Below are 26,380 nucleotides of genomic sequence, written 5' to 3'. Positions count from 1 at the left end.
CACATATTCAGCTTAAGAAATAAAATAAGGACAAATCATATTAATGTGCTCTCCAAGTTTCAGCTAAAAATTGACAGGAGCCAATGAAATGTACATGTTTACTTTTAATGTTTTATTTAGTACAATGCCCTGGATAGAAATTAACTTTCTTTGCTTCTATTTCATTTTGCTCCACTTGCCTTGAAATGGGGACTGCAAGCTCTTTGACAAGCAGATCATCTAATTCACTCTACCATGGTGTCTGTAATTACCTATGATTCCTTAGTGAATTCTAACAGATATTCCCTTCCCCTCCTACCCCTTAACACTGTGACTGAATCCTGTGCTGCAAAATGCTGTGCACCATGGGCCTGATCCAAAGCTCACTGAAGTCAATAGGAGTATTTCCATTGACTTCAGTGACCTTTGGATCAGGTTCCATCCTTGTTCTAGCCCTTTGCATATGGACCCTGATGGGTCACACAGTAAAGTGCAAGCCTACAGAGGTGCTGTCACTGCTAAGGATTATATAGTCAACAATAGTAAAACGTATCAATGGCACATTAATAGAAACGTTACTTTTTATGTTTTCTGGTTCTTTCTTGTTTTAATCTTGGACAATTTTAGGATTTGTCCATGTCTCTTTTCTCAAGTGATAAAAGGATGTGGTTACAGCAGGAAATGTGCCCTTGTGATCACTGACATTCTGCACACCTATGGGATGTGTAGCAGGGGGTGCAAGATCTTTAAAAATAAGAGCCTAAAGTCAAGCTCCTAAATGCAGATTAGGCACCTAAATAAATCACCTAATTATCTGAGTATCCAGCAGTTCCCCTTGGTTTCAGTGCAGAGCTTCATAGGTGCAGTGTTATGCCTTACATTGTAACTGCAGTCAGAGGGTAGGTTCCAGATGGATGTTCTATAAATCCAAACTACAGTACATACATTGTCCCTCAGGAATTAAATAAGGAAGTGCTGTACTGTGGTTCTTTTATACTGGCAAGACCTAGAGGTGACAATAAAATGGAGCATGTTGATGTTTTAACTATTCAGAATTTACATGAGGACCACCTGGATGCTGCTTTTGAGCAGGCTGATGGTACAAAACCACTTGTAAACATGTGCAGAACTGGCTCTTCCTATAAATACAGACGCTCAGGCAACCACCCTTGAAATTTATAATATACCATATTTTGAAGTGTTATTTATTCACAGTTTTTAGCTGTTTAATACAATGAACCAGACATGCTGAAAAGATGGGATTTCCATTTGTATAGGAAGTACAGTAGAAAAGGCACATGATTATTCATCATAGGAGTTGTGCACCAGTCAATAACTTAAAGCTAAAAAGCTATCCATCAGAGGATTCTTTTTAATGAGGCAGTAGAGGGAACTCCCCTTTGAACTCATCACAGACACAGCTGTCTTTTAATTCCTCTGGGAGAGCTGGAATGAGCCCACTTCTCTGTTCAGTTTGACCATCCCAAGATTTTCAGGGCATCCACTGATCTGAGGGAGAAGGCAGGATGCTTATTTGCCAGTTTGTTAATCAGTGCCTAATAGTCCCTGGCCCTGGGGAGTCAACTCCTTTTCATAGTAGTCTGCTTTAACACAAATGCCTTGAAGGGTATCACACACCGAGCAATGGACGATGGCAGAGGTGACAGCTTCTCAGCCCCAGTAGTCAATGTCGACCATGTTTTATCCAGTTTCTAATCATCCATTTTTGCCCCGAGCATCTTTGTACCACAAGTCTGAGCCCAAAATTGGCATCCTTTGACATTTCCACTTCTAGACACCGTCCAGTGTTTCTGCTGATGATTGGACCATTCTGAATTGAAGAAAGAAAAACATTAGCACTGAGGATTTGTCCACACTACCCAATGGCTGATTTTTGCATTACAGTCTTTCCATTATTCAGGTATTTGAGCGAGGAATGAGCCTGCATTTGTGGCTGGTTGCTGACAGAGTTGTGCTTGGCAGTGTGGCTAGAACAGAAATTTCTAAAACAGAACAACTTAGCTGTGCTAAGGCTCCTTGGGATGAACCTCTGCTAAGAAAGGTGGGACGGGACTGTCTGTAAATATGCAGCATGATCACTTTCTATCGGCAAAAGTTTAGAGCCCAGTAAGTGGATTCATACAAGGCAAATACTGCTCTGCCTGAAGTCTCCGGGAATAGGTTTGGATCCACACACAGACCTGGTGTGATGACACAGGTGCATATGGCAGCTGCAACCAGTTGGAGGCAGTGCAGGAGTAACAAAAGTCTATCTCTTGCTGTTTCAAAAGCCTCTATGACAGCTAGCCACACGTTTCATTTGTAGATCAGTTCAGAGAAGCTGATGACATCCTTAACTGAGCTCTGATGCCTTTACGGGGACATTGTGACTTTGAGAATCTTACACAAAATGATTTTTTTCTTCCTGTTAATCCGTCAGCATGAAACAAAGACGTGATAAAAGCTGGGGAGGCACAGGGGTCGAGTGGATATGGTACTGGTGTAACAGTCAGGACGCTTGGCTTCATTTCTCAACTCCGCGGCAAACTGGCTGCATGACCTTGGGCAAACCGGCTCACCTTTGCCTCTTTTTGCCCTCCTGCTCTGAGTCTGTCATGTCTATTTAAGACTGGGAGCTGTCTGGGACAGGGACTGTCTCTGGCCTCTGTGCTTGTACAGTGCTCAGCGCAAGGGAGAGCCCTGCTGATGGCATGACATAGCCCGGGGATGCTGGCTTTCATGGCTGAAGTTCTCTTACACTAAGGACTTTATACTTTGCCAGTACGCATTTGAAACGGTAACACCCTATGTCATTGTTTTTCTATTAAACTGAGAATTTTAAAACCAGCCTTTGACTCCAAGGGTACATCTATGTTGCAGCCAGCGGGTGCTATTTGCAGCTCAGTTAGATGTACCAGCACTAGCTGGACGCTAGCTAGCTCATGTGAGTCCATCTACGCAAGTTACCATTCCCACCCCCTGCTGCAATGTAAATGTATTCTCAATGGAGGGGTAAGTGGAAGAGTTAAGTCTCATTTGTAGCTTCAGAGAAGTGTGTGTGTGTGTAAAAGAGTTGACGCAATCTCAATATCTTTCCACCTGGTCTTGTGTTGTGAGCTCTGAGCTCTCTCCCTTTTCCTGAACTTTCTGAGGAACCTGTGGTTGGAGATATATAATCAGTGCAAATAATGTGCTTTACTTTTGCTTAGCAGCAAACAACTACATGGATTCCCTATTACCTAGAGCAAGCACTCTGGTCTAATTCATAGGATCACAAACCTCTTTGAAAGCTCTCTTCCATACCTGTGTAAAATCCCAGAGTCTTTGTGCTGGTCTCAAGACATCTTCACATTTCTTCAGAGTAGGGGTCCTGCCTTTCCCATCATCAATGAGACATTTGGAGTCAGGCAGAAAGGTCGTAGAGCCCAGAGGCCCTAACTGCAGAAGCCCTTCAGAACTATAGCGGACAAGCTGGAGAAAAGAAGGAAGAGAAAGACAACACACATTTTAAGCCATATCAGCACCACTAGAGACTTCCAGTGCCAAAGGCTGGAAAATTATGCTCACCCACCACATTTTCAACTGTGGTTGCTTGTTTTGGGTGCCCTACTTTGGACAACTAGGGCCTGAGTTAAGGTGTGCCAACTTCAGAGGGAGTTGAGGCTGGACTAACTTACACCAGGGGATGGTTAGAATATAGGGAACACACAAATGGCTTAAAGCCACCCTGGCCCCACCATCCATTTCTGCCCCAAGTGCAGGAATGGAGCAACTGAGAACAGGGCCCAGTAGCTCCTTTGTGTTATCCCTTATGGTTGGGGTGTCCTATTCCAGCACATACTTTTTATGCAGAGAGGGAGTGAAACATATATTACCAGCATGGCATCGCTCATAAGACACATAGTTCTTCCTCCTTCTCCCCACCCTCTCAAAAGAAAAAAAAAAACAACGTTGCAAAAGGGCAATCAAGAAAATGAAGTAATCAATATGTAAATCATAACCACTCTTGAATCCATTCAGTGGGAATTGATTTAACAAGGACACAATGGCAATTTGCCATGCAGTTTGTTCTTAAGAGCTCTGTCAGAGCCTATTGATAGCAACCACTCTAATTAGTTTTTGTAAATAAACATTACGGAAAAAAATCCATCAGCACAACTTGTACATCAGGTATCCAAAAATAAGAGAGGAGGAAAACAGTCAATTCATGAAGGAAATAGCAGATCTGCTAATGTATGCTTCAGATCTGGACAACAATGAGCTAGACTCGGCTATTTCACTTCTGTTGAGGGCTAAATATTCAGAAGTCTAGTGATGTGGTAAATGCTATCGGCTATAATTAAAGGGTTTAGTAAATGACATCTCTTATTTTTGAGCTTTTTTTAATAAAGAAAAAAGTTTAAGCAGGCTGCATGCAAGCACTAATGGCTTAACACACACAACACATGATACACTCATTAATATTTCCTATAAGAGTATAATGACCTTCAGAATTTACCCTTTCTTCATTACACACACACACACACACGACTATTTCACTTGTTTGAAGCCATTGTCCAGTCCAGGAGATGTGAAAAATGGATCTTTTGGAGCTGTCACTATGTGGAAGCAAGGATTCATTTTATTACATTTATTACTGGTTTGGGGAAAATATTAAAAAAATCAAGAGGAGGGCCATTGCTGCTCATGATTAAGGGTTGCTTGTACATCATGCAGTACCAACAAATCCATGATGATGGTAGGTTCTCATTGCATTTCACAAACTGAATATGATAATAATTAATAGTACTTTCCTCAGAGTTATAAAACAGCCTTTCAGCAGAAGACTCCAAAACACTTTTAAAACATCTTAAATTTCATAACACCCCTGCCCACTCAGGTGAAGAAATGTGTTGTCCATTTTACAACCAGATAAACTGAGCCACAGAGAGGTGAAGTGATTTGCCTTACTTGAAATGGGGAAGTATTTTTAGCCTTCTTTTATAGACTGGTCAAGTAACATGTTCACGATCGTGCGTCACAGAGGTCAGGAACATGTTCAAGATTACACAGCAAGTCGAAGGTGAGCCAGGGATAGAACCCAGGAGTCCTAACTCCCAGTCCCTCCTTCCCAACCACTATCAAATGCTCTTTCTCCTCTATAAACTGTTTTGAATTTTTTAGTTAAACAGTAAGGGCATATTCTGCCCTTCTCAGTTACATAAATGTGATTCTGGGATAACTTTGTTGCGTCAAATTCCGATCAGTCGCTTGTTTAAATCTGGGGTAACTCCACTGATGTCTCGATTTACATGTAAATGAGATCAAATTTTGGTCCCTGGGCTCTAGATTTAACCATGAGCAGAATTTAGCTCTAAGGATATTGCTAACTGGAGACTACTGCATGGCTCACATTTAGTATGAGGCAGAGAGCTGCAGAGCAAAATCTTCAGCCATTGGAGAAATGCAATTATCACCGAGAAATTCACTACCTGTCTTGTCTTATTGCTGTTATGAGACTGAAAATACTTAAAAAGGAATGGAAGGAAGGTCGTGAACCCTTGGCATTTACTGGATATTACTGACCAGGGCAAGTGATGATATCATTAAGGGCCAATCAAAAAGCTAGATTGCTAAAGATATTTCCTCATTCTTCTTAGCCTCAGCAAGCACATACTGTGAATAATCATATCTTCCCATGGCAAAAGAGCTTTATCTGTTCACTTTTAGACCCGAGGTCCTTTGACAGAGCATGTGTTCAATGTTACCACCTGACATTTTTGTTCAGTGCAATCATGTGGAGCAAGGAGTTAGGCTGGAGACTGCATCAGAGAAAGCAGTAGAATAACCCCATGAGGATTTCTCTTGTGGATGAGTAAATGACATCAGTCAGTGTACTGTCTGTACATTGCAAATCAAGGTCTATAAGACACCTTTTCTTGCCTTTGCCTGTGCGGGGTTGGGGAAGTGTTTAAAGCAGGCAAACTAGTTCAACATCTGAATGGCCTGTCAGCTCACACAAGTGAACTTCTTTTCCTTCCATACAAGGGTAAAATCTGTTGGGTTTTTCAACATTCTGCATATTTCACACTTCCAACTCACTGGGAAGGATGAGCAGAGAGTGAGAACGAGACGCAGTTGTGGCTAGAAATTGCAGCCACGGCAATATGGTTGGCTTGTGTTATTGTAGTTTTTATGTATCCACCCCTCCCCCGCACAACTCCAAATCAAAATATTCACTGAAGACTGGTTAACTTGCATTAGCTAGACAACTAAGTCCGGTGTTGATAATCAGCTACATGATCTATAGTCCAGGGTCAATTTCCCCTGTGGATCAGAACACTCTGTGGTTTAAATGACAGAATTTGCCACTGCAAGCCCTAAAATAAACAGCTTTTCTATGATAAAATATTTCATTTCCTTTGGAATCCCTACAGCCTAGAATTGTGTGTGCTGAACATCACAGGAACCAGCACATTCTGATGTTATAGTATTTATAGGGCAGACCCATCAAATACAGATAACCTGCTAAGTAATGTTATTTCTGCTTAGGTCTTATATAGGAAATATATATGTATATATATATAGGGTGAAAGATACAGTCAGTCTACAGAAGCCAGTCTACCTGCTACCGTGACGGAGTGAAGGCTACAGCCAGAGAACAGATCAATGCTCTCAATTATCTCAGTAGATGAAAATGGTCCCATTTGTGCCATTGTTGTAAAGGGCATGTCAAGGGTTTAGTCATCAAGGATTCATATTTTCATTTGAGTCACATTGGCCATCAAGACTTCAGTCCACCATGCAAGACCTTAACACCATAATAAGAAACACAGTTCTTAGCATCCACTCCTGTAAGAACTGGAGTTTAAAAACTCATGCCCACAATCAGGTGGTTGATAAAATGTAATAGTCCTCCAATTACTCCAAACTTGCATATGGCTAACAGATCCTAAAACATCCCAAGTCATCAGTGCTAAAGTACTTTCATATTAAAGTAAGTGGTTTAATACTGTAGATCAGAAAAAAGGGGCAAAGACAATGCTTCAACTCCCCTGTGGCCTTCCTTAACAATATAAATAAGATCTGGAGCTTTGATGCCAAATTGTTGGAATGTTATTGGATTTTGTCAGATATTGTAAGTCAGAAAGAGAAATCTCTCTGCAGCATCTGAATGGATACAATAGAAAATGTTAGTTCTTTCTCTGACTAACATTTTACTTTCTATCAAGGACAGAGGGGAATTTAGAGAGCTAACTTCAACTCTGGTGATCATTCACTGAGGTCAGTTTAACTACACCATGGGTGAAATTAGTTCATACTATCCTACATGACTGCATGGGACTCATTTGTTTCTTCTTCCTTTGTATTGTGGTGGCACTTTGAGGCCCCAACAGAGATCAGGTCTGATTGTGCCAGGTACTGTACATACATATACTGAAGAAACAGTTCCTGCCCTGAAGAGATTATAATCTAAACAGACAAGATAGAGTAAAGGTGGGGGGAAAGAAATTCTATTATCCCCGTTTTATACTGGGGATCTTAGGCACAGAGGTTACACAGGGAATGAGACCACATATTGAACACAAACCTCCTGAATTCCAGAGCCTGGCCTTCTACCAATATTTTATAGTGTGCTCCTTTTTTTTTTAATCACCTAACACACATTCATAAGGTTCTGTTAACTTATTAAGAGAAAAGCTGAAGGCTGAGGCGAGGTAGCGAGATATATACTGCAACTGTTAAATTAAAAGTTCTTTTCAGAGGGTTCAACCTTTGTGGGACATGCTCCCAACCAGAAGAGCATCTATACATTCTCCCTGCAGCATGGGTTGTAACATCTTGGGCCAAATTCTTCCCTGGTGTAACTCAACTAAAGTCAATGGCATTTAACCCTTTCATTTCTCTCTATAAAAACAAGTATAACACTGTCTCGATGTAGATTATATCCCTGCTTGTTTTACATGTTCATCTTCTGTCGTCCAGAATAAAACAAAAATATGCTTTTGAGACTGGCATGAGGCTGAACCTTAGCCAAGCGTTTCCCTTTTATCAGAGAAGAGCTAAGCGATCCATATAAGTGAAACTGAAGCCAAGTGTTCTATTGAATACCTCAAGATATAATCCTCTGATTATCTGTTGTACATGTGACACTAGAGGATTTTTTCCTTCTATCCTTCAGGAACCAAAATGGAATGAGAAAACCGCCAGAGGTTATTTATCAAAGCAACCATCTCCAGTTTTAAAATGGTAAGCAGTGCTATCTCTGGAAGGTGTCACCCAGATGGTAACTTTCTGATAAGTAAAAGATAGCTTTTAATTCAAGGTTGGTAGCTTAGAGTGTCTGCTCCACCTCATTTTCATTCCACAGAGACAAAGTGTGAAGATCTCCACATGCTCAGATAACTGTTGTAGGAATTACCACACTGATGGACTTTGGCAGTTTTTAAAATTAAACTTTTTTTTTTTTTAAAAACTTCCAACACTGTTTTGTCTTCCTAGGCTAATTTTAAAGCAGGCTCTCTCATCTGTAAACCTGTACGGAAAAAAAGAGAGATAGTCCCCTTGGAGTCTGAAACTTCCAACCTACTCGGGAGCATAAAGAAATGATGAATAAATATACAGATTTGTACAGAACATGCAGGTGCCAAGAAGACAAGCAATCACGCTTTCATCCACCCCAGGTTCCAAACAACTGACCGCACCATCCGGTATGCAACTCTAGAACACCAGAGCCCTGTCAAGTAAATTGTTAAATATCTGCCCTCAAGCAACAGTTCAAGCGAGGCCTTTCATCTACTCCTTTCCCCTCTGTTTCTGTAGCTACAGTGCTGCGGGAATCCAAATGCTGACCTCTCCTCTTTCTGCTTGATCTATATGCCAAGAGAGTTCTCGCTTCCCCATCGACAGTGACTCATCTCTGTGCCAGTGGGGGAGTGTGTATGCATGGCGGCGGGAGGAAGGGGAGTTGCTGTACGTTGTTCATCAACACGTTTATGTCCCCGGCTGCCATTTCCCCTCTTATTAAATCCCCTTCCTCTTTCGCACACTGTATAATATCAGGGCTACCTCATAGCATTCAAGATAGATACTGAATTCCTTTGAGACTGTGCCACCATTCGCAGATAGTTGATGCAGGATTGTATATAAACTCTGCAGCCATTCTGCAATGCTCCCAGCCCAAGTTAGCCAGGAATAGGAGAGCCTGGAAATGATTCTCCTACGAGACAGCATATCTTCCACTGACTGCCTCATCTTCTCGTTCAGAAGTGAGTCTATAATAATGGTTCATTAGACAGCAATGCAAACCAATGAGTATTAGAGATGGTGGTGCAAGACGGCAAACTTGCAGACCCCCGGTCTTAGCAGTTCAAGATTCTTGTCATTCTTATTTCTTTCCTAAAAACTCTTAAACCCTATACCACATTTTGCATGTTCTTCAGTCATTTCTTGTCCAGCAATGACTCACCGTAGTTTAACTACAGGTGTGTTTTTAAATAGATTTGGTTAAACCAGTGCAAAACCCTGTGTCCACATGCTTCACTTGGTTTAAACCTGGCTTTTATTGATTTTGCTTGAGTCAATTCTTTCACAAGTTAAGCTAGTGGTAACCCAGCGGTAACTGGTGTCAAAAGTGTCCACACAGGAGTTTGCATCGATTTAACTAAATCGATTTTAGTTAAACTGGTGCAACTTATGCAAGAAGATAAGACCTTAGCTAGTGAAAAAATAAACCCAAAGAAAGAAGTTTTGTTAATGATGAGGATTAAGGAGTTAAAGGTGGAATGGTTGGGGTGTCTTTGGCTAGTTGTATGGTGAAGGCTATGGTTCTAGGCTATGCAACACAGAAAGAGTGAAAAGGATAGGTAGTGGAAAAGGAGGCTAGAATGAATAATGCACTCATAGACACTGATTCAGCATGTGCTTAATTGTAAGCATGCCGTTGCTCACTGGCTTCAATAGGACTTCTCACATACGAGCAGTCAAGCACATGCTCAAGTACCTGGCAGAATCGGGGCCACAAAATCTAACAGCTCATGGGATGAGTATTGAGCTGCCTTCACAGCAGTGAGAGGCACAAAGCATCGGTGATAATCCAACTGGTGAAAACAAGTGCCGGTCTAGATGGGATACAGTCTCACATGCAGTAGGAGCATTAAAATAACCCAACACAATACAATACAGGCATCTTATGTCTAGTACATGAGACTTAAAATGTCAGGAACTCAAAGCTAAACCTGACAGACAACTATATTTACTCACACTCATTACAGAGGGGTTTTAAAAATGATTTAACCTAGTAAAGTGCTAGCTGTCAACACCTTTCGTGCTATCTACTTGAATATCCTTGACTAGGGTTTGTGCAGCTGCGGTCCTCACACTGAATTAATTTTGTAAATTGTGGTGAGATGGTATAACTTTTCCAGCTGTGTAATCATTAATTAACTTGGCTCCATGTGAGTGACTCCAATCCATGCTTATCTGCTAAATGCTCATCTTAGATAACACAGCACCTCTCCATACAGCTTGGCGTTTCTTACAGAATGTAAACTAAACTGGGGCGGGGGAGGGGGGATGGATAATAGTACTGGATGATCCAGTAGATTAACTCCTCCAGGTTGCCGATTTACTTCCCCTAAATATCATTCTCAGGCCCTGGAAAAAGGTATTTTATAGAGCGATGCAAATGGAAGCGGGAGGTAGTGTGGTCTGGTAGGGAAGGCATTGGACTGGGAGTAAGGAGAACTGGGATTGATTCTGGGTTCTGCTGGCATGAAGGGCATGTCATTTCACTTTTCTGCGCTTCTATTTCCCCTCCCGTCCTTTGTCTTGTCTATTCAAATTGCAAGCTTTTTGGAGCAGCGACTGTCTCCTCCTATTCTTTGTACAGTCCCAACCCCCAACCCCCAGTGCTACTGTAATATTAACAACAACAACAGAGTTTCAACATTTCTCTCAAAATATGACTGCAGTAGGTATTGAGTATCTGAATGCAAGAGGTTTTAGACAGAAAAATCCCCAGCCTGATGTACTGAACAGAACCATCAGTAGCAAATTTTGGACAGGGCTATGAAACAGTTCTTGTCCTGCCTCCAGCCCTAAGGGATTAAGGGGAGGGGTTAGTGTTACAGTCCAATGCTAACTGAATCCTTTTATAAATGTGTAAATGAGGGGGAGGGGAGGGGAGTCTTTAGGTGTCCCTCAGTCTCCAGTTGCATATGAAGCCAAGCTCAGATGCTCTTGCTTAGGACTGGGCATAGCTGGTGAAAGGGCTTGCAGGGACACTTCCCAAGCTTGCAGGTTTGGGGGGTTGCCAGGCTCCTGGCTGGTGAAGTGGGTTTGTGTGCATTCTGGCATATTGACACCTATTAACTAATCAAGAGACAAAATACTCCTATGATACAGGTAGGTAAATATCATGATCCCCATTTTACACATCGAACACAGAGATTAAGTGGTTTGATTAAGGAAGAGTTCATGTCAGAACTAAGATTAACATCATGTGCTTAGTCTATGAGATGACAATACTTCTCCCACTACGGAGCTGCTCCTCCTTGTGCTCGGGACCACAACAGCTGTTCAGCAGATAAGCCAGCCCAGCTGCAAGCAGCTATCTGGGAGGGCATCTTCAGCAGCATTCCAGGCAGTACTGCCCATCAACCAGCTATGTGGAAACCAAATATCAATGCCGTTTTGGTTCAAAAATATTCAGATTCATGCACCTCCTTCTCCCCAACGCTAATAAATGCCTGGTCCCTGTTTCCTCAGAGCCCTTCCAAACAAATTTCTTGCTCACCTTCCCTCGCTATTGGGCTCCAGGGCTTTTCAGATCTTTGCCATGTTGGCTGTCTCTGCAAGATCAAGAATTCTGGGTCTCCCATGCTCACACCCGAGAGGAGCATAGTTTATTACCTTCCTTTGACACATCAGTTCTCGTGGAAAAGAACGTGTGTGGTCCATCATCACTGAGCACTGTAGCTGCATGATGGATGCGCTACTTCAATGGGAAGAATTCCCAACCCTCAGAAGAGGATCCATATCATCTACTGGGCAGTGCCGTGTGATCCTGAAAGGCAAGGGGGACTTGTTACGTCCCACATGAAATGAACTAAGATCCGACTGGAAAGTCATGGGAGAACCTAGTCTCTGCTGAGACATTAACTGAAGCTTAAGACCTATGCAGCCTGATAGCCAGTTGGTAGACATTGGGGGAAATGACTACTCTGCTTTTCATGGCTGTTGTTCAACCTTAGCAACTTTCTAAACCACAACTGTGATGCATCCCATCCCCCTTTCTTTTGAGAGTGAAGTGTATTGTATCAAATAAGAGAGTCAGGGTGACCCACTTCTAGGTTGAACCTGCAAAATAAATTACAGTCAGAACCATTTACCTCACTATCTCCACGACTACCGGCACTAGGCACAATATTAGAGATTGAAAAGAGACCTTCTACAAGGACTTTAAACTGGGACCTTCTGGCTAAAAGAAAATTTTGCTAGAGATTGAACTCTCTGTATGAGCCTTGGCAGCCTCTCACTGAAATGGACTCTTCCTGGAAATCTCATTTGCATCTAATTAAGAAACTCTATTTTGTTATCTTAACCAAAGGCTACTCCATCTAAATTTACTCTGAAAGTGTCAGTCAAGTGTCTCAAAGTAAGACCACCAAGGGTGGATGCTTTGGCAGTGTGAATTGAACATCTATCCACTTTGCTGTAATAAGGTACGACCTGTCACTGGCTTGCAATTAACCGCAATAGGCAATACTTATATTTTGCAAATCTTGTTATGCTTCCATGGTAATGTACAAGCTAAGGTTCCAAGCCAATAATATGTATAGCTGAACTTCAGTTAATCGTTTAGTCGGTAATAAGGTCAGACTTTATTTATGCATGAATGACTGTTCATTAATGCGGGTCTGATTTAGATGGTGCTTCAACAGAATTTAAAATAACATCACAGAAAAAAACAAAGTCCTGGATTTAAATAATATCTATGTTCATTAAAAAAAGTAAAGTAACAGCAATACAAGTGTGGCATGAAGAGATTTCATTTTAAAACCTCAAAACATTTGTAAGAAAAAAATTATATACATACAGACGCTCCCCGATTATGCAATCGTTCCGTTCCGGAACGCCTCGCGTAACTTGAATTTTGTGTAAGTCGGAAATGTATACCCAACCATTGTGAAAAAAACCGAAACAAACAAACAAAACCCTCTCCTATTTCTAGCTTATGGAACTTTTTCCATAAGTGCGGATTTGCATAAGTTGGGTCTTGCGTAACCCGGGGACCGTCTGTATTTAGGAAATAAACCTTGATTAGAAAAGCACTTAAGCATACAAATTAAACCAATTTTCATAATAGTCTTAATTTAAAATGTGCTTAAACACCACGTACATCAACTTTAAGCATGTGCTTCACTCTATCCCTATTCAGCAATGCACATAAGCATGCGCTTAAAGTTAAGCTCATGCTTAAGTGCTTTCCTGAATCGGGCCTTACCGGTCTACTCTAAAGCTCAGTTAAGTCAATAGGACTTCTCCTGTGAGCAAGTGATAACAAACATGTGTAAGGGTTGTACCTGCTAACCTGAATTAGCTAAATTTAGTATTTTGCAATGGGTCTCTGAGTTATAAGAACAAATTAACAAGATTCTACTATTTTCTTTAATTGACATCTTCAGAACATAGATTCACATAGTAAATTATGTAGTTCTTTTATTACTATAGTGTGAACAAAATGACTGGATTTTGTTCAATTAAATTCTTACGGTGAAGCCAGACATTTTCATTTAGGATTTAGAGAAATTTTTGGTTTATAATTATTATAGGTCAATATATTTGTGAAAATATCCCCTATAAATTGGAAAAGCATGTGCCTAATATCCCATTCTCTTTGTTTGGCTAATATTGTACTGGGATCAGTAATGTTCAACATATTAATAAATGATCTGGAAAGAGAGGTAAACACTGAGGTGGTAATGTTTGCGGACCATATAAAATTACTCAAGATAGTTAAGTCCAAAGCTGACTGCAAAGAGTTATAAAGGGATCTCACAAAATGGGGTGACTGGGTAACAAAATAGCAGATAAGATTTAGTGCTGCTAAAGTAATGCATGTTGGAAAACATAATCCCAACTACATGTACAAAATGATGGGGTCTAAATTAGCTGTTACTACTCAAGAAACAGATCTTGGAGTTACCGTGGATAGTTCTGCAAAGACATCTGTTCACTGTGCAGTGACAGTCAAAAAAGCTAACAATGTTTGGAACCATTAGGAAAGGGATAAATAGTAAGACAGAAAATATCATAATGCCACTATATAAATCCATAGTACGCCCACACCTTGAATACTGCACGCAGTGATGGTGGCCCCATCTCAAAAAAGATATATCAGAATTGGAAAAAGTACAGAGAAGGGCAACAAAAATTATTAGAAATATAGAACAGCTTCCATATGAGGAAAGAGTAAAAAGATTGGAACTGTTCAGCTTGTAAAAGAGATGACTAAAAGGAAATATGATAGAGGTCTACAAAATCATGAATGCTGTGGAGAAAGTGAATAGGGAAGTGTTATTTACCCCTTCACGTAACACAAGATCAGGGGTAACCCAATGAAATTAACAGGCAACAGTTTAAAACAACCTAAGGAAGTAATCCTTCACACAATGCACAGTCAACCTGTGGAATTTGTTGCCAGGGGATGTTGTGAAGGCCAAAAGTATATCTGGGTTAAAAAAATAATTAGATAAATTCATGGAGGATCGGTTCATCAATGGCTACTAGCTAAGATGATCAGGATGCAACCCCATACTCTGAGTGTCCCTAAGCCTCTAACTGCCAGGAGCTGGTACTGGATGATGGAGGATGGATCACTCGATAATTGCCCTGTTCTGTTCAGTCCCTCTGAAGTATCCGGCACCAATCACTGTCAGAAGACTGGATACTAGGCTAGATGGACCTTTGGTCTGATCCAGTATGGCCATTCTTATGTTCAAATGTTTATGTACTAGTGTGAGATTGTACTGACCTTCTTTAGCAGGAACACATGATTAATGAAATCTCTGGAAGGTACGAGGCAGTTCAAAAATCCTTCTGGAACAATGTGAGTGAGGTGGATTTCCTTATGAAATATCTTGAGGTGAGGGAAATGCAAATTCTCCCTCTCGAAAGCCAACCTTTGGAAGATACGCCTTTGGGAGATATGTGTATACTAGTTCAAACTGGATTCTCCAAAGACTAACAGACAAAGAAAAGACTTTTAGACAAAAAGCCTGACTTTAGGCTGACTCAGGGCCTTCTTTCTGACCCAGCAAATGGATATGTCCCCCGGTCCTTGGAGGACCCGAACCCTTAGGAGAGGATTGGAAGGAGCTGGCCTCATAAGACTGTGTGCTTGTTCTGAGCTGAAGCTCTGATGAACTTGTGACCTCAAGGAAGGCCCTAGGGTAAAGTGTTGAAAGATTGCTGTTGCCAGCACCCGTGAGAGAGTGGGGATGAACTCTGGTAAGTTTATTAGCATGCGTGTAGCTTCTTTCATCTTTTTTTCTGTGTAGTGCTTTTTCCCATAGGAATAAAGTAGGTTTGCCTAGAAAACTCTATGTGGTAACTTATATCTGTAGCAATCACTCAGTTACTAGTCTCTAAGGAGAAAGCAAGCAGGTCTGTTTAGGCAGACTCTCTTTGCTGGGAAATATACAGTGAAGGCAGGGAACTGTGCAGCCTGGAAATACCCTGGCCAGAAGAGAGAGACGTGGGTCTCCACCCAAGACAGGCAACAGCTGGGGAGCTTGAAGCCTGGGAGTAGGTGCCCTCGCTGAACCACTGAGGGGAGCTAGGGGTGCAGTTGCCCTGAACTGTGATGTTACAGGTATAATGTAAAGTACAACATAGTATAAAGTCTAGTCTAGTCTAATTTTTAAAAAAATACATTTTAAATGACTCTCTGGGTCTCATCACTCCCTAGATAGTTATGCTATGGATCTTTGCAATTCCCAAATGATATGATACGCCAAACATCCAATGACCATTGAGATTTATATCTATGGCATACTTATACCACCAAAACCAGCTAGGATTCCCACTGGATCTAGGAGAAGAATGGGGGAAAAAGTTTTGAACATATTTTCGTCAAAGAAGGTCGTGGCATTGCAAACATCTGTGAATTATTCACCCAGCTTCTAATGAAAAGACATTACCCAAAATTATTCCATTCAAAAATATGATCTAGTGGTGAAGTCACTTACCTGAGACTCAGGATATCTGGGTTCAATTCCCAGCTCTGCCACAGATTCACTGTGCAACCTCTAAAAAGTCATTTAATCTCTCTCTGCCTCAGTTCTCCATCTGGATAATGGGATACTACTACTTCCTTTGTCTGCCTGTAGCTATTTGCATTGTAAACTATCCCAGGCATGGATATAGCTCACTATATGTTTTTACAGATAGCACAATGAGGTTCTGACTGGGGCCTCTAGGCATTACTGTAATGCAAATAATTAACAAACCACCACTGCCACAATTAATTGACTAAACTATTTAACTGGCTTGGACAGTTATCTGCATGATCCTGTTGAAGGACATATTCACACAAATGAGTGATACCGTGTTGGCACAGGCCGATATTGTACAGGTATGGAGGGGAAAAGCGCTGGAGTACTAGAGTATCACAGATGACCTGATAGGGGACCCAGGGGATAGCTGAATGATAGCCACCCAAGTGGGAAGCATGCTCAAAAAGCTTCAGGGCTCATCTGGGACTGTTAATGCAGGCAAAATTCCCATGGCTGCATTGTTTAATCAGGCTCTGGCTTTGGTAGCAGAAGGAATGACAATTTTGTGAAGTGAAAAATAGTTTTCAGCAGTGAAAAGAGCTTTCTGAGTAAAGCTTGTTTCTTTGTGAAACTTGTTGGCATAGGAATAGCTGAGATGTTTTGACTGCTCATAAAAATGGCAAAACCATACATTCAATTAGCTTTACTTTATGTATGAAATGTGTCACACCGTTTGATTGCCTTCTTCTCCAGGGGAAAAAACCCATTTTAACAATCAACTGGGATTTTTGTGTGTAGGTGTGACATTTATTTACTACTCATTGCTATTCAAACCAAGGACCCAATCCCGCAAGCATGTGCATGCTTAATTTAACCACTTGGGGCCTGATTCAAAGTCCACTGAAGTCAATTGAAAGTTTCCCATTGACTTCAGTGGGCTTCGGATCAGGCCCCTGAGAGATCTTATTCAATGGGACTAATCATGCGCATAAAGTTAAACACATGCATAAGCACTTGCAGGATTCAGGTCCAAATGAAACTTTTTGGTAACAACTACTTTATACATACAAGCTACCCCTGCTAAACCTAGTCTACACACAAAGCGGCACCAGTTTAACTAAAGTTAGGTTTTAAAAATGATTTAGTTGAGCTGGTGCAAAGAGCTGTGTGGAAAATCTTATTTCGGTTTAAACCAGGCTTATTTTGGTGTAGTTTAAATCAATTATAAGCAGGTTTAAACTAGCCTGAAATAAGACACACAAACCAAAATAAGACTCTCCACACAGAGGTTTATATCAGTTTCACTAAACATGTGGTGTGTGCGCGGACAAGGCCTCAAAACCCTGTGTAGACATTCTTAAATAAATTTAAAACGGGCTTACATCAGTTTAGCTTGTCTGATGCAAGGATTTGCTCCAATTGCTCTAAGGAATTGCTCCAAGTCAGTTTTTAAACCACTTTTAATTAACCCAATGCAAGCTCTGTGTATAAATGTGGCTTTGCTCTTTCAGCTTTCATTTGATCACTGCTGCGCCAGAAAAAATATCCTCAGTTACTCAAAGGATAAACTAGTAGGGACCAAAAGCCCAAATTTTGCCAATATCCATCTGTAGTGGGTCGACACCTGCTCAGGCCCAGAGGGGTTTAAGATAGCTCTGGGAGAGGGCTGGGGCAGAGGAAGGCAGCTGGGCTGATTGTGGAAGCAGCCTCAGCGGGGTGGGGGGCTGGGGGAGATGGTAAGGGGCCACTCCCCAATCAGGGCCCAGCTGGCTCTATAAAGGCTGTGAGCCAGAAGCCCAGAGAGACTCTCTCTAGCTTCTGAGAGCGAGGGATCTGGCTGCAGGGACCTAAGCAAAGTACCTAGATTGGAGCAGGGCTGGGGAAGGGCCAAAGGAGCTGGGGAGCTCTAGCCAGGAAAGCCCCAGGCTGCGGCCTAGCATTAGGCCCAACAGGTACTGGGGTTGCAGGGCACATTCCAAAGTTAGACAGGTCCAAATCCAACCTTGCCTGTGATGAGTGGCTCATACTGCAGTCTGCCCAGGGCGCGGGGGCTAGCTGGTGACTGGCAGGAGCCTATGACTGAGGTGAGGTAGGGATAGTGGGTGGGGGGGTTTCCCTGGGAGGGGAAGACCCAGAACTGTGGGGTACTGCCAGGGGGCAGCACCCAGTGAAAGGGGCATCGGGGTCCTGGGAGGGACACGGGAACCAGCAGCAAGGCGAGACACCGGCCTGAAGAGGGTGCTACAGAGGCTGGTGACCTAATTCCCAGAGATGACCAGCAGGGGGCACCGCTGGTGAGTCTGTGCCCGGTTACACCATCAAATCACTTTTTGTTTCCTTTGAAAGTTTCTTTGTTTAGGTCTAAGGCTTTCCATCACTTAATGGTAACAAGAATTTTAGTTAATTTACCTGGGAGGACATTCCATGGCATGGATAGAGGATCGCTTTGTCATCATCTTCTGCTCCCTGGTCTAAACAGTAGCCACTAGCTTTGCTGTTACGTACCTACAATGAGAGCAGAAAAAACAATTGCTTTAGGCACCGCTATCCATAATAAAAGCCCAGTTGATTGAAACTTTGTCGCTTTACAATTACCAAAGCAAACCGTATATGAAGATGCTCAACATTTCTTTGAGGAAGGAAAACACTCTCATTCACCATCACTGACACTTCATTAGTCCTTTACAAGTGTCCTACGAGAGACTTTGACAGTGAATTCCTTGTATGAAAAACACAGCTGCATTATCAAAATGTGCTACAATCTTGCCAAACTACCAACTTGGACCAGATCTGTATTTTCAAGTAATTGCACAAAGATCATAAACCACTAAAATTCACTGTAAAAGCCATAGGCCAAATCCTGCTCCGAGGTATGCTTGTGTAAATCTAGATTAATTATGTTGACTTCAGTAGATTTACAATGGAATAAATAAGGGGAGAATTTAGCTGTTTATGCTGAAAACATGACTAACTACACTGGGGTGTTTCTGACAGAAGAGCACTTTATTTGTTAGTGTAGGGTGTATATAAAGCAAAAGTATATATAATGAACCTCAGCTGAAGTAGGAACATATATAGTAAAGTATGGGAGCAATATATTGTGTTTGGTGTATTGTCATGAGACAACACAATAATAATAATAAATAGTACTAGGAGAAAAGGAGTACTTGTGGCACCTTAGAGACTAACCAATTTATCTGAGCATGAGCTTTGAGCATTTTGAGCAATTTATTTGAGCATGAGCATAAGTCATCCTTAGTGTCAATACATATATTTACCTACAGTATATTTCAACACAGACAAAGACTCCAGAGGAGCTATGCCAATTTACATCTGCTAAATATCTGGCTTTGACTCTTTATCTTGATACATTTTAATAACTAAGATACTTGACCATCAAGCTTCCTGTTTAACTCAAGGACCTTCTATCTGATCACTCAATGGAAACAGACTTCGTTATAGTGAATGATTTGCTGAAAACCTGGTGTAATAGGCATGACTTGATAGTGCCAATCCGCTTCTCAGTTTACAACCTTCTTGGACCTGATGGTTGCTAATAGCTTATGTTGAATTTACTAAATGTCTTTTCTCATTTAGTGCCAGTGACTGTTATATTAAGATGCAAAGTGATATTACCCAATAAAACGTGCACTTTGTATCAATATCTAAAGTGAATGACCTATTTTTATATGAGCTCAATCAAACGGCACAGGAAAGAAGAATGACCATATGAAAGCTCATTCCCTTAGGATTTGAATTTATCGTCAGTAGGCAATTTCAGATTTTTTTACAAATTGCATGACAGTGAAGTTATCAGAACTTTGCATAATTTCAAGGCCATAAGTCATATCAGCCTTTTTTTTTAAAATAGGAGATTATGCTATTTATATAGTTATTAAAACAAACAACATCAAAACCCCTACAGGTGAGCCTGAGCCACAGATGCACATCCAAGCTTTCCTAATTATCAGGGAGTTTTGGATCTTGTTTTTTGAATTGGCCATTGTAAATCAAAGGAATCAGTATGCGCATGGATCAAAGCCTCTCTGAAGTTCTGATGTGTCTAGAATCAGGAGTTTTGTTTGGGCTGATCTTTAAATATATCTGTCTACAAAAATTAGGTTATATTTCGCAAGATCTTATTCAGCAATAGTCTATGGGTGAGAGGGGGAAGAGGAGGAAAAGCAGAAGCTAATTGCAAACCAACTGTGATGTTTTTATCTATTTTGAGTCACATGTGTTGAGCATAAGACACACCCAACTGTAACCTCCACTCATGCTCTCTCAAGGGTATCAGTTTTCCTCCGACCAGCAGGATTTTCAAAACTCAATGGGCAAAGTCATAGAATCAAAGAATATCAGGGTTGGAAGGGACCTCAGGAAGTCATCTAGTCCAACCCCCTGCTCAGAGCAGGACCAATCCCCAACTAAATCATCCCAGCCAGGGCTTTGTCAAGCCTGACCTCAAAAACCTCAAAGGAAGGAGATTCCACCACCTCCTTAGGTAACCCATTCCAGTACTTCACAACCCTCCTAGTGAAAAAGTTTTTCCTAATATCCAACCTAAACCTCCCCCACTGCAACTTGAGACCATTACTCCTTGTCCTGTCATCTGCTACCACTGAGAACAGTCTAGATCCATCCTCTTTGGAACCCCCTTTCAGGTAGTTGAAAGCAGCTATCAAATCCCCCCTCATTCTTCTCTTCTGCAGACTAAATAATCCCAGTTCTCTCAGCCTCTCTTCATAAGTCATGTGCTCCAGCCCCCTAATCATTTTTGTTGCCCTCCTCTGGACTCTTTCCAATTTTTCCACATCCTTCTTGTAGTTTGGGGCCCAAAACTGGACATAGTACTCCAGATGAGGCCTCACCAATGCCGAATAGAGGGGAATAATCACGTCCCTCGATCTGCTGGCATAAATTGGAGCTACTTATACAGCCCAAAATGCTGTTAGCCTTCTTGGCAACAAGGCACACTGTTGACTCATATCCAGCTTCTCATCCACTGTAACCGCTAGGTCCTTTTCTGCAGAACTGCTGCCTAAGTCAATGTATTCCATCCCAAGATCATAGTGTGGTCCAAAGAGAGACCCTTTTCTTAGAGGATACAGTGCCCCACGCCACCCCCACTTACGCCAATTAATTTAGATTACTCTAGGCAGCTGAACTAGTTAAAGACTTTTTGTTTCTGGTGTTCATGCTGGCCCATTTGGGACAAATTGCCTTGGATTTACATTATCGAGGCTGCTACATACCAAAAGAAAACCAGGAAGGTGCGTCTCATTGTTCATGACAGTGATTTAATCTGGTGCACTCTAATGGGAAGGGTAACATTGCTTATAGCCTACACTTTATAGACTGGATTAAAAGAGGTATGGGAAAGTTTGTGTTCCTGCTGTCAAGGCGATTTTAAATTGTACTGTGTCATCTGATGCCCACTAATTAAGATGAAAGGAATGCTCTAATGCAGTTATGATGTATTTTCAATGTTATACAGCACCTCTCCATAAGTGATTGTATTGTTGTAAACCCTCATTTCAGGATAGACGTTCTCCAGGTACCACTTAAAACTCCGGCACTGCAGTCGCTGTCGTAGAGCTATTCTTTCTGAAACATCTCCGAAATCAACTCCCGGGTTCTGCAAAGCAGGAATATAGCAGAGAAATCCCATCATATTGACTTTACAGTTGTTTTCTTTACTTGAAACCAAAATGGAATTTCTTTTGTTTGGAAGCTACATTTCCGCCTTTCCTTTGTAAGTAGCTACTTATTGTACAGCTGGCCTGGACAACAGAGAATGGCAAAAGAAGAAAAACGAACAAAAAACAAAGTAAAAACAACATTTAAAAAACTGAGATTATTGGCACATAGAGCTGTGCTAAATGTTTGTAATGAAACTTTAATCTAATTGCCCTGGTTACAGATTTTGTTACAAACTCAGGGCCTAATTTTGATTTAAGGGTACATCTACATTGCAGCCGGGACTGTGAAATGCAGCTTGTGTAGACGTACCCATGCTAACTTGCTGAAAATAGCAATGGGGGTGTGGCAGTCCATGCCACCGCATCCTCTCTGCTATATTAAAGCTAACTTGGGTACATCTACAGGAGCTTCAAATCACACCCCTGGCTGCAGTGCAGACACACCCTATAGGTACGTCTTCACTGCAATGTAAGCTCAGGGTTAGTAGAACTCGAGTTAGCAGACCCTGGGTTTGTTAAGCTAGGGCTTTAGCATCTACACTCATTTGTAACCACAGGTTAGGAATTACAGAACCCTGGGTCCCAACCTGTGGCTCCAGCATCTACATTGCATTATGCAGGCCTGAGTCCAACCACCGTCCCAAAACGTGGCTGCTCTAGCCCTTTGTTCGTGTTGCAGTGTGGGAAAACTTGACTGCCCAACCTGACGGTCCAGAGAACAAAGAAAGTCAGCCCGTAGGATTGTGGAATACTTTGTGGCAGACTCCCAGGGCATGAGTCCAGTGGGCATGCCCAGTGGGGCTGCACCCACACTGTAAAGCAACAGGGCTTGAACCCTGGGTCCCAGTTTGACTCAGGCTCAGACCCTCCAATCCCCCCCCCCCACCACCCTAGGGTTCTGGAACCCTAGTTCCAAGCCCTAGGTTAGTGCAATTTGTTTATAGAAGGAAGGGGTGTTAGGCTTGAGCTTGAGTTCAAATCCTGGGCTTACACTGCAATGTAGACATACCCTAAATCAGTGGTTCTCAACCTGCAGCCCAATCAGCACACAGCTGCGGCCCATGTGACATCCTCAGGGCCATACAGGTAATAATGGATGTGGCCCACAACCTAAATAGGTTGTGGCCCTAAATTATACCAGTTTTACACTGGTATAACTCCAGTAACTGACTTCTACAGAGTTAAAATCAGCGTAAATGGGATCAGGATTAAGCCCCCCAAAACTCAGATCAGGCCTGGTAAAAGGTTCATTACATTTCACTAAACTTTTGAGTAGACCCTTCTCCAGTTTCATATGAATCAGAGTTGATTTGTGGAGTTTTGACGTAACATGTGATGAAACTCAGCACCTGTGATGGAACTGTGCTTTGAGATTTTGCATGCCTTTGAAAACAAAATTAAAAACAAAAATTCAGGTTGACGCATCAACTCATGTGATCCAAAAACCGAGCCAGATCTTCAGTTAGTGTAAATCAGCATAGCTCCATTGACAGCAAGCAGGACTTCAACACTGATTTACATCCCGCTGATTTACACCACCCAAGGATCTGTCCCAATGTTTGTAGGAACCCCAGTGAACTGACACTGAGAAGTTTTGCACTGATCTAATTGTAAGCACCTTATATGTTTCCTTCAGAAAGATCCCTATGTGCTTTACAGACAATATTGAATACTGGCTTACAGTTCAGCAGCATATTTTAGCTTGAGCTTTATTAGTATCCCCACTAGACAGGTTTCTGGAGAGAACACAACTTTAGTAATGAACAGCCTTTTCTATTGGTCTCATGAAGAGTTTGCTGGGTGCATTGCTGCTTGCTGATGCAAAGTTCTGTACATTTGCTGATGCAAAGTTCAGCATACATTCAAAGGAATGTGAAGCTGAATTGTGTGTTACTTCTGGCTACACTGAAGGGGAGTATCTTTCATATGTAGTCGATATTGCACATCATTCAGCATGAAGAAGGTTAATTGCTAGATACCTGGATCACCACAGTTGGCAGGGAAAGGATTCCAAGAAAGGGTATAACCAAATCTTTGGTGCATTGAAACAATGTTTTCTTGACTTTGTAAAGAAGTTTGCCGGTTCATAGGAGCATTGTTTTGCTTTTGTGTATCAATCAACCATCCTCTAGCCAGAATGCAAGCCATTCATAGACTCTCAGTGGCTTGAAACAGCAATCAAGTACAGAAAGGATAGTGTGAATTACAATGGGGTGCTGTCCACTGATAGGGCAGGCGTTAGCAATGCTACTATCTACTTTACTGGCAAAGAGCACTCACTGTTCTACAATTAGGCAACCCATCATCTCATTCACTGTCATTTCAATTGAAAGTGAAACTTAGTATGACAAACAGACAGGCTTCGCAGCTCCCTGTACTATTGTGTCTGTCCTAGGTAAGCTATGGTCCTATAGTGTATGGATTATTGGCTGGTGGTGTTGGTGCAACACACTCAATGCTTCACGTGGAGATGAATAGGGTAGATAGTTCTTGTTGACGGAGCGGGAGGTATTTACTCCTCTAACACCTGTATGATCTAGTCCTATAGCTAACCAGAGTACCGTACGTTTTGTTTAATGCCCCAGTGCAACAGAGCTGTGAAACAGCAGCACTCTAACTTTTTTCAAGAACGAATGGGGGTTTTATGACCTACATTTTATCAATCATTTTCTCTGATGGAAAGTAAGTTTTAATGTACCAGGCTTCTTGCTGATTTTATGTCCTTCCAATATAGATGCATCTGTTTTTTTCAAAGCACTGCTTTATGGTTTCAGTGCAGAAAACTGCATCAAAAAGTAATCTCTGAGAAATTTAAGAAAATCATATTTTGGCATAAATGTTTATTTAAATGTCTCTCTCTCTTTTTTTTTTTTTTTTACTCTCAGCATTGATTTGTGGAAACCATCAAGCAAACAGATTTAGCAGTTTCTTTTTTCTCTTCCCAGCGGAAGTCTAAGAGCCCTTTCCAAGGGATGCAAACCCGACCACAGTGGGTTTACAGGAAAATGTTTATCGATGCACATTTTTACGTCATTCCCACACCAAGATCAGGACCCAATTGTGCTAGATGCTATATATACACACACAGCAAGAGATAGAACGTGCCTACACCATTGTGACCAAACTACAAAGCTAGACCGTTTGGGCCTGATTCTCCCATCCATTATACCAATGGTGAGCTCCACTGAATCACTCCAGCATAAACTGGTGTAAACGGAGTGGAGAATCAGGCTCAGCGTGTTTATTCCTATCACGCACCATGACATTTATCTGTAGACATTTCGGGGTGCTTATCTGTGTAATATCTGAGTATCTCAAAGATGAATGACATCATCATAAATGAATGACTTCCTCCCAGGAATCAAATTAGCCCAGTTCACTGTGTTAGGATTAGGTCATAAACGTGGGTCACTGCTCATCAGTGTGCAACTGAACTTATTCTGGGGCAACAAATTAAGATGGCAGGGTTCTTTGTTTTGAATATTTGCTGCTATGAAAGTGCTCTTCCTCCCACCCTCAGTCAATAGGTGATGGATTTAATAGTATCACCCAGCACAGACAGAGGTAACTTAGATCAGATATCCATAGTTCTCTGCCTCCATTTACTCAATTATAGAGTGTTCTCCACTTACCGTCATTGGGATGTTCCATGCCATGTAAACATGTGACTTGAAGTCATCCATCCAGACCTCAGCAGCCCGCAGGGCATTGCGCTTTGCATAGTAATCAATGTCATTGTTGTAAGGTTTCTTTGTGCGTTCAATGTGGGCAACTCTTGAGCAAGGTAAGACTTCCATGCTTCCTCCGCACTGCCAGACCTGTGCAAGAGTTGGAGGATAAAACAAACCATCAAACAAGAACTTTTTCCTTGAAAACAGGCTGATATGACTGTTTATGGTAAGATATTGTACAGCAGGTGATACATCAGACTCTGATGACTTGAGATAGAGTTACTGCTCTTTGAGCCCTTAGGCAAAGCAGCAATTGCATGAGAAACCCTGACATCTGGATGTTAGGCACTGGATTCAGGTGGTGTAAACTGACACAGGTCCACTGAAGCTAGCTGAGGATCTAACTGTGGCTGTCATATTCCATTTCACGGGCTGTGTGCTTGTGTACACTGGGGCTTATTTCCTGCACCAAATTTCCATATAAACAAATTAATTGCTAACAGCTCAGGTATGCCCATTTCTGAAAGAAGCTATGTGATGCCTGTGCAGTGGGCATGGAACATATCAGATGGGGCATTCAGCACTGGAGCCTGTAGGCGCTTGAAGATTGCCCTTCAGTCAGGAAAGGAATTATGTGCATGAGAAATGTAAACAGAAAACAAGTGGCACACCTTATTCGGCTTCCCATTATAGAAAACACATGCTTTCCTTTTGAAAGTCAGGATATTCTTCCTTTTTAAAATTTGCCCGAGAACAATCCTGCCCAACC

General features: G+C 41.7%; 1 protein-coding gene across 1 annotated transcript in view; it reads right to left on the bottom strand.

Moving 5' to 3' along the window:
• Positions 1 to 1,662: 1,662 nt before the first annotated feature.
• The window catches only part of GALNT9 (polypeptide N-acetylgalactosaminyltransferase 9), a 216,142-nt gene continuing 191,424 nt past the window's right edge, over positions 1,663 to 26,380 (bottom strand). Inside the window, exons 7-11 of the mRNA XM_077835145.1 lie at positions 25,573 to 25,758; positions 21,739 to 21,876; positions 18,648 to 18,743; positions 3,283 to 3,450; positions 1,663 to 1,810 (exon numbers count right to left, since the gene is read on the bottom strand). Coding sequence (XP_077691271.1) covers positions 1,664 to 1,810; positions 3,283 to 3,450; positions 18,648 to 18,743; positions 21,739 to 21,876; positions 25,573 to 25,758 — 735 coding nt within the window. The 3' untranslated portion in view covers position 1,663. The remainder of the gene's footprint in view (positions 1,811 to 3,282; positions 3,451 to 18,647; positions 18,744 to 21,738; positions 21,877 to 25,572; positions 25,759 to 26,380) is intronic.

The sequence above is a fragment of the Eretmochelys imbricata genome, chromosome 15, assembly GCF_965152235.1.
Source record: "Eretmochelys imbricata isolate rEreImb1 chromosome 15, rEreImb1.hap1, whole genome shotgun sequence".
Classification (NCBI taxonomy): Eukaryota; Metazoa; Chordata; order Testudines; family Cheloniidae; genus Eretmochelys; species Eretmochelys imbricata.
Note: the sequence above shows the minus strand (reverse complement) of the source record. Positions and strands in the feature narration are given on the sequence as shown.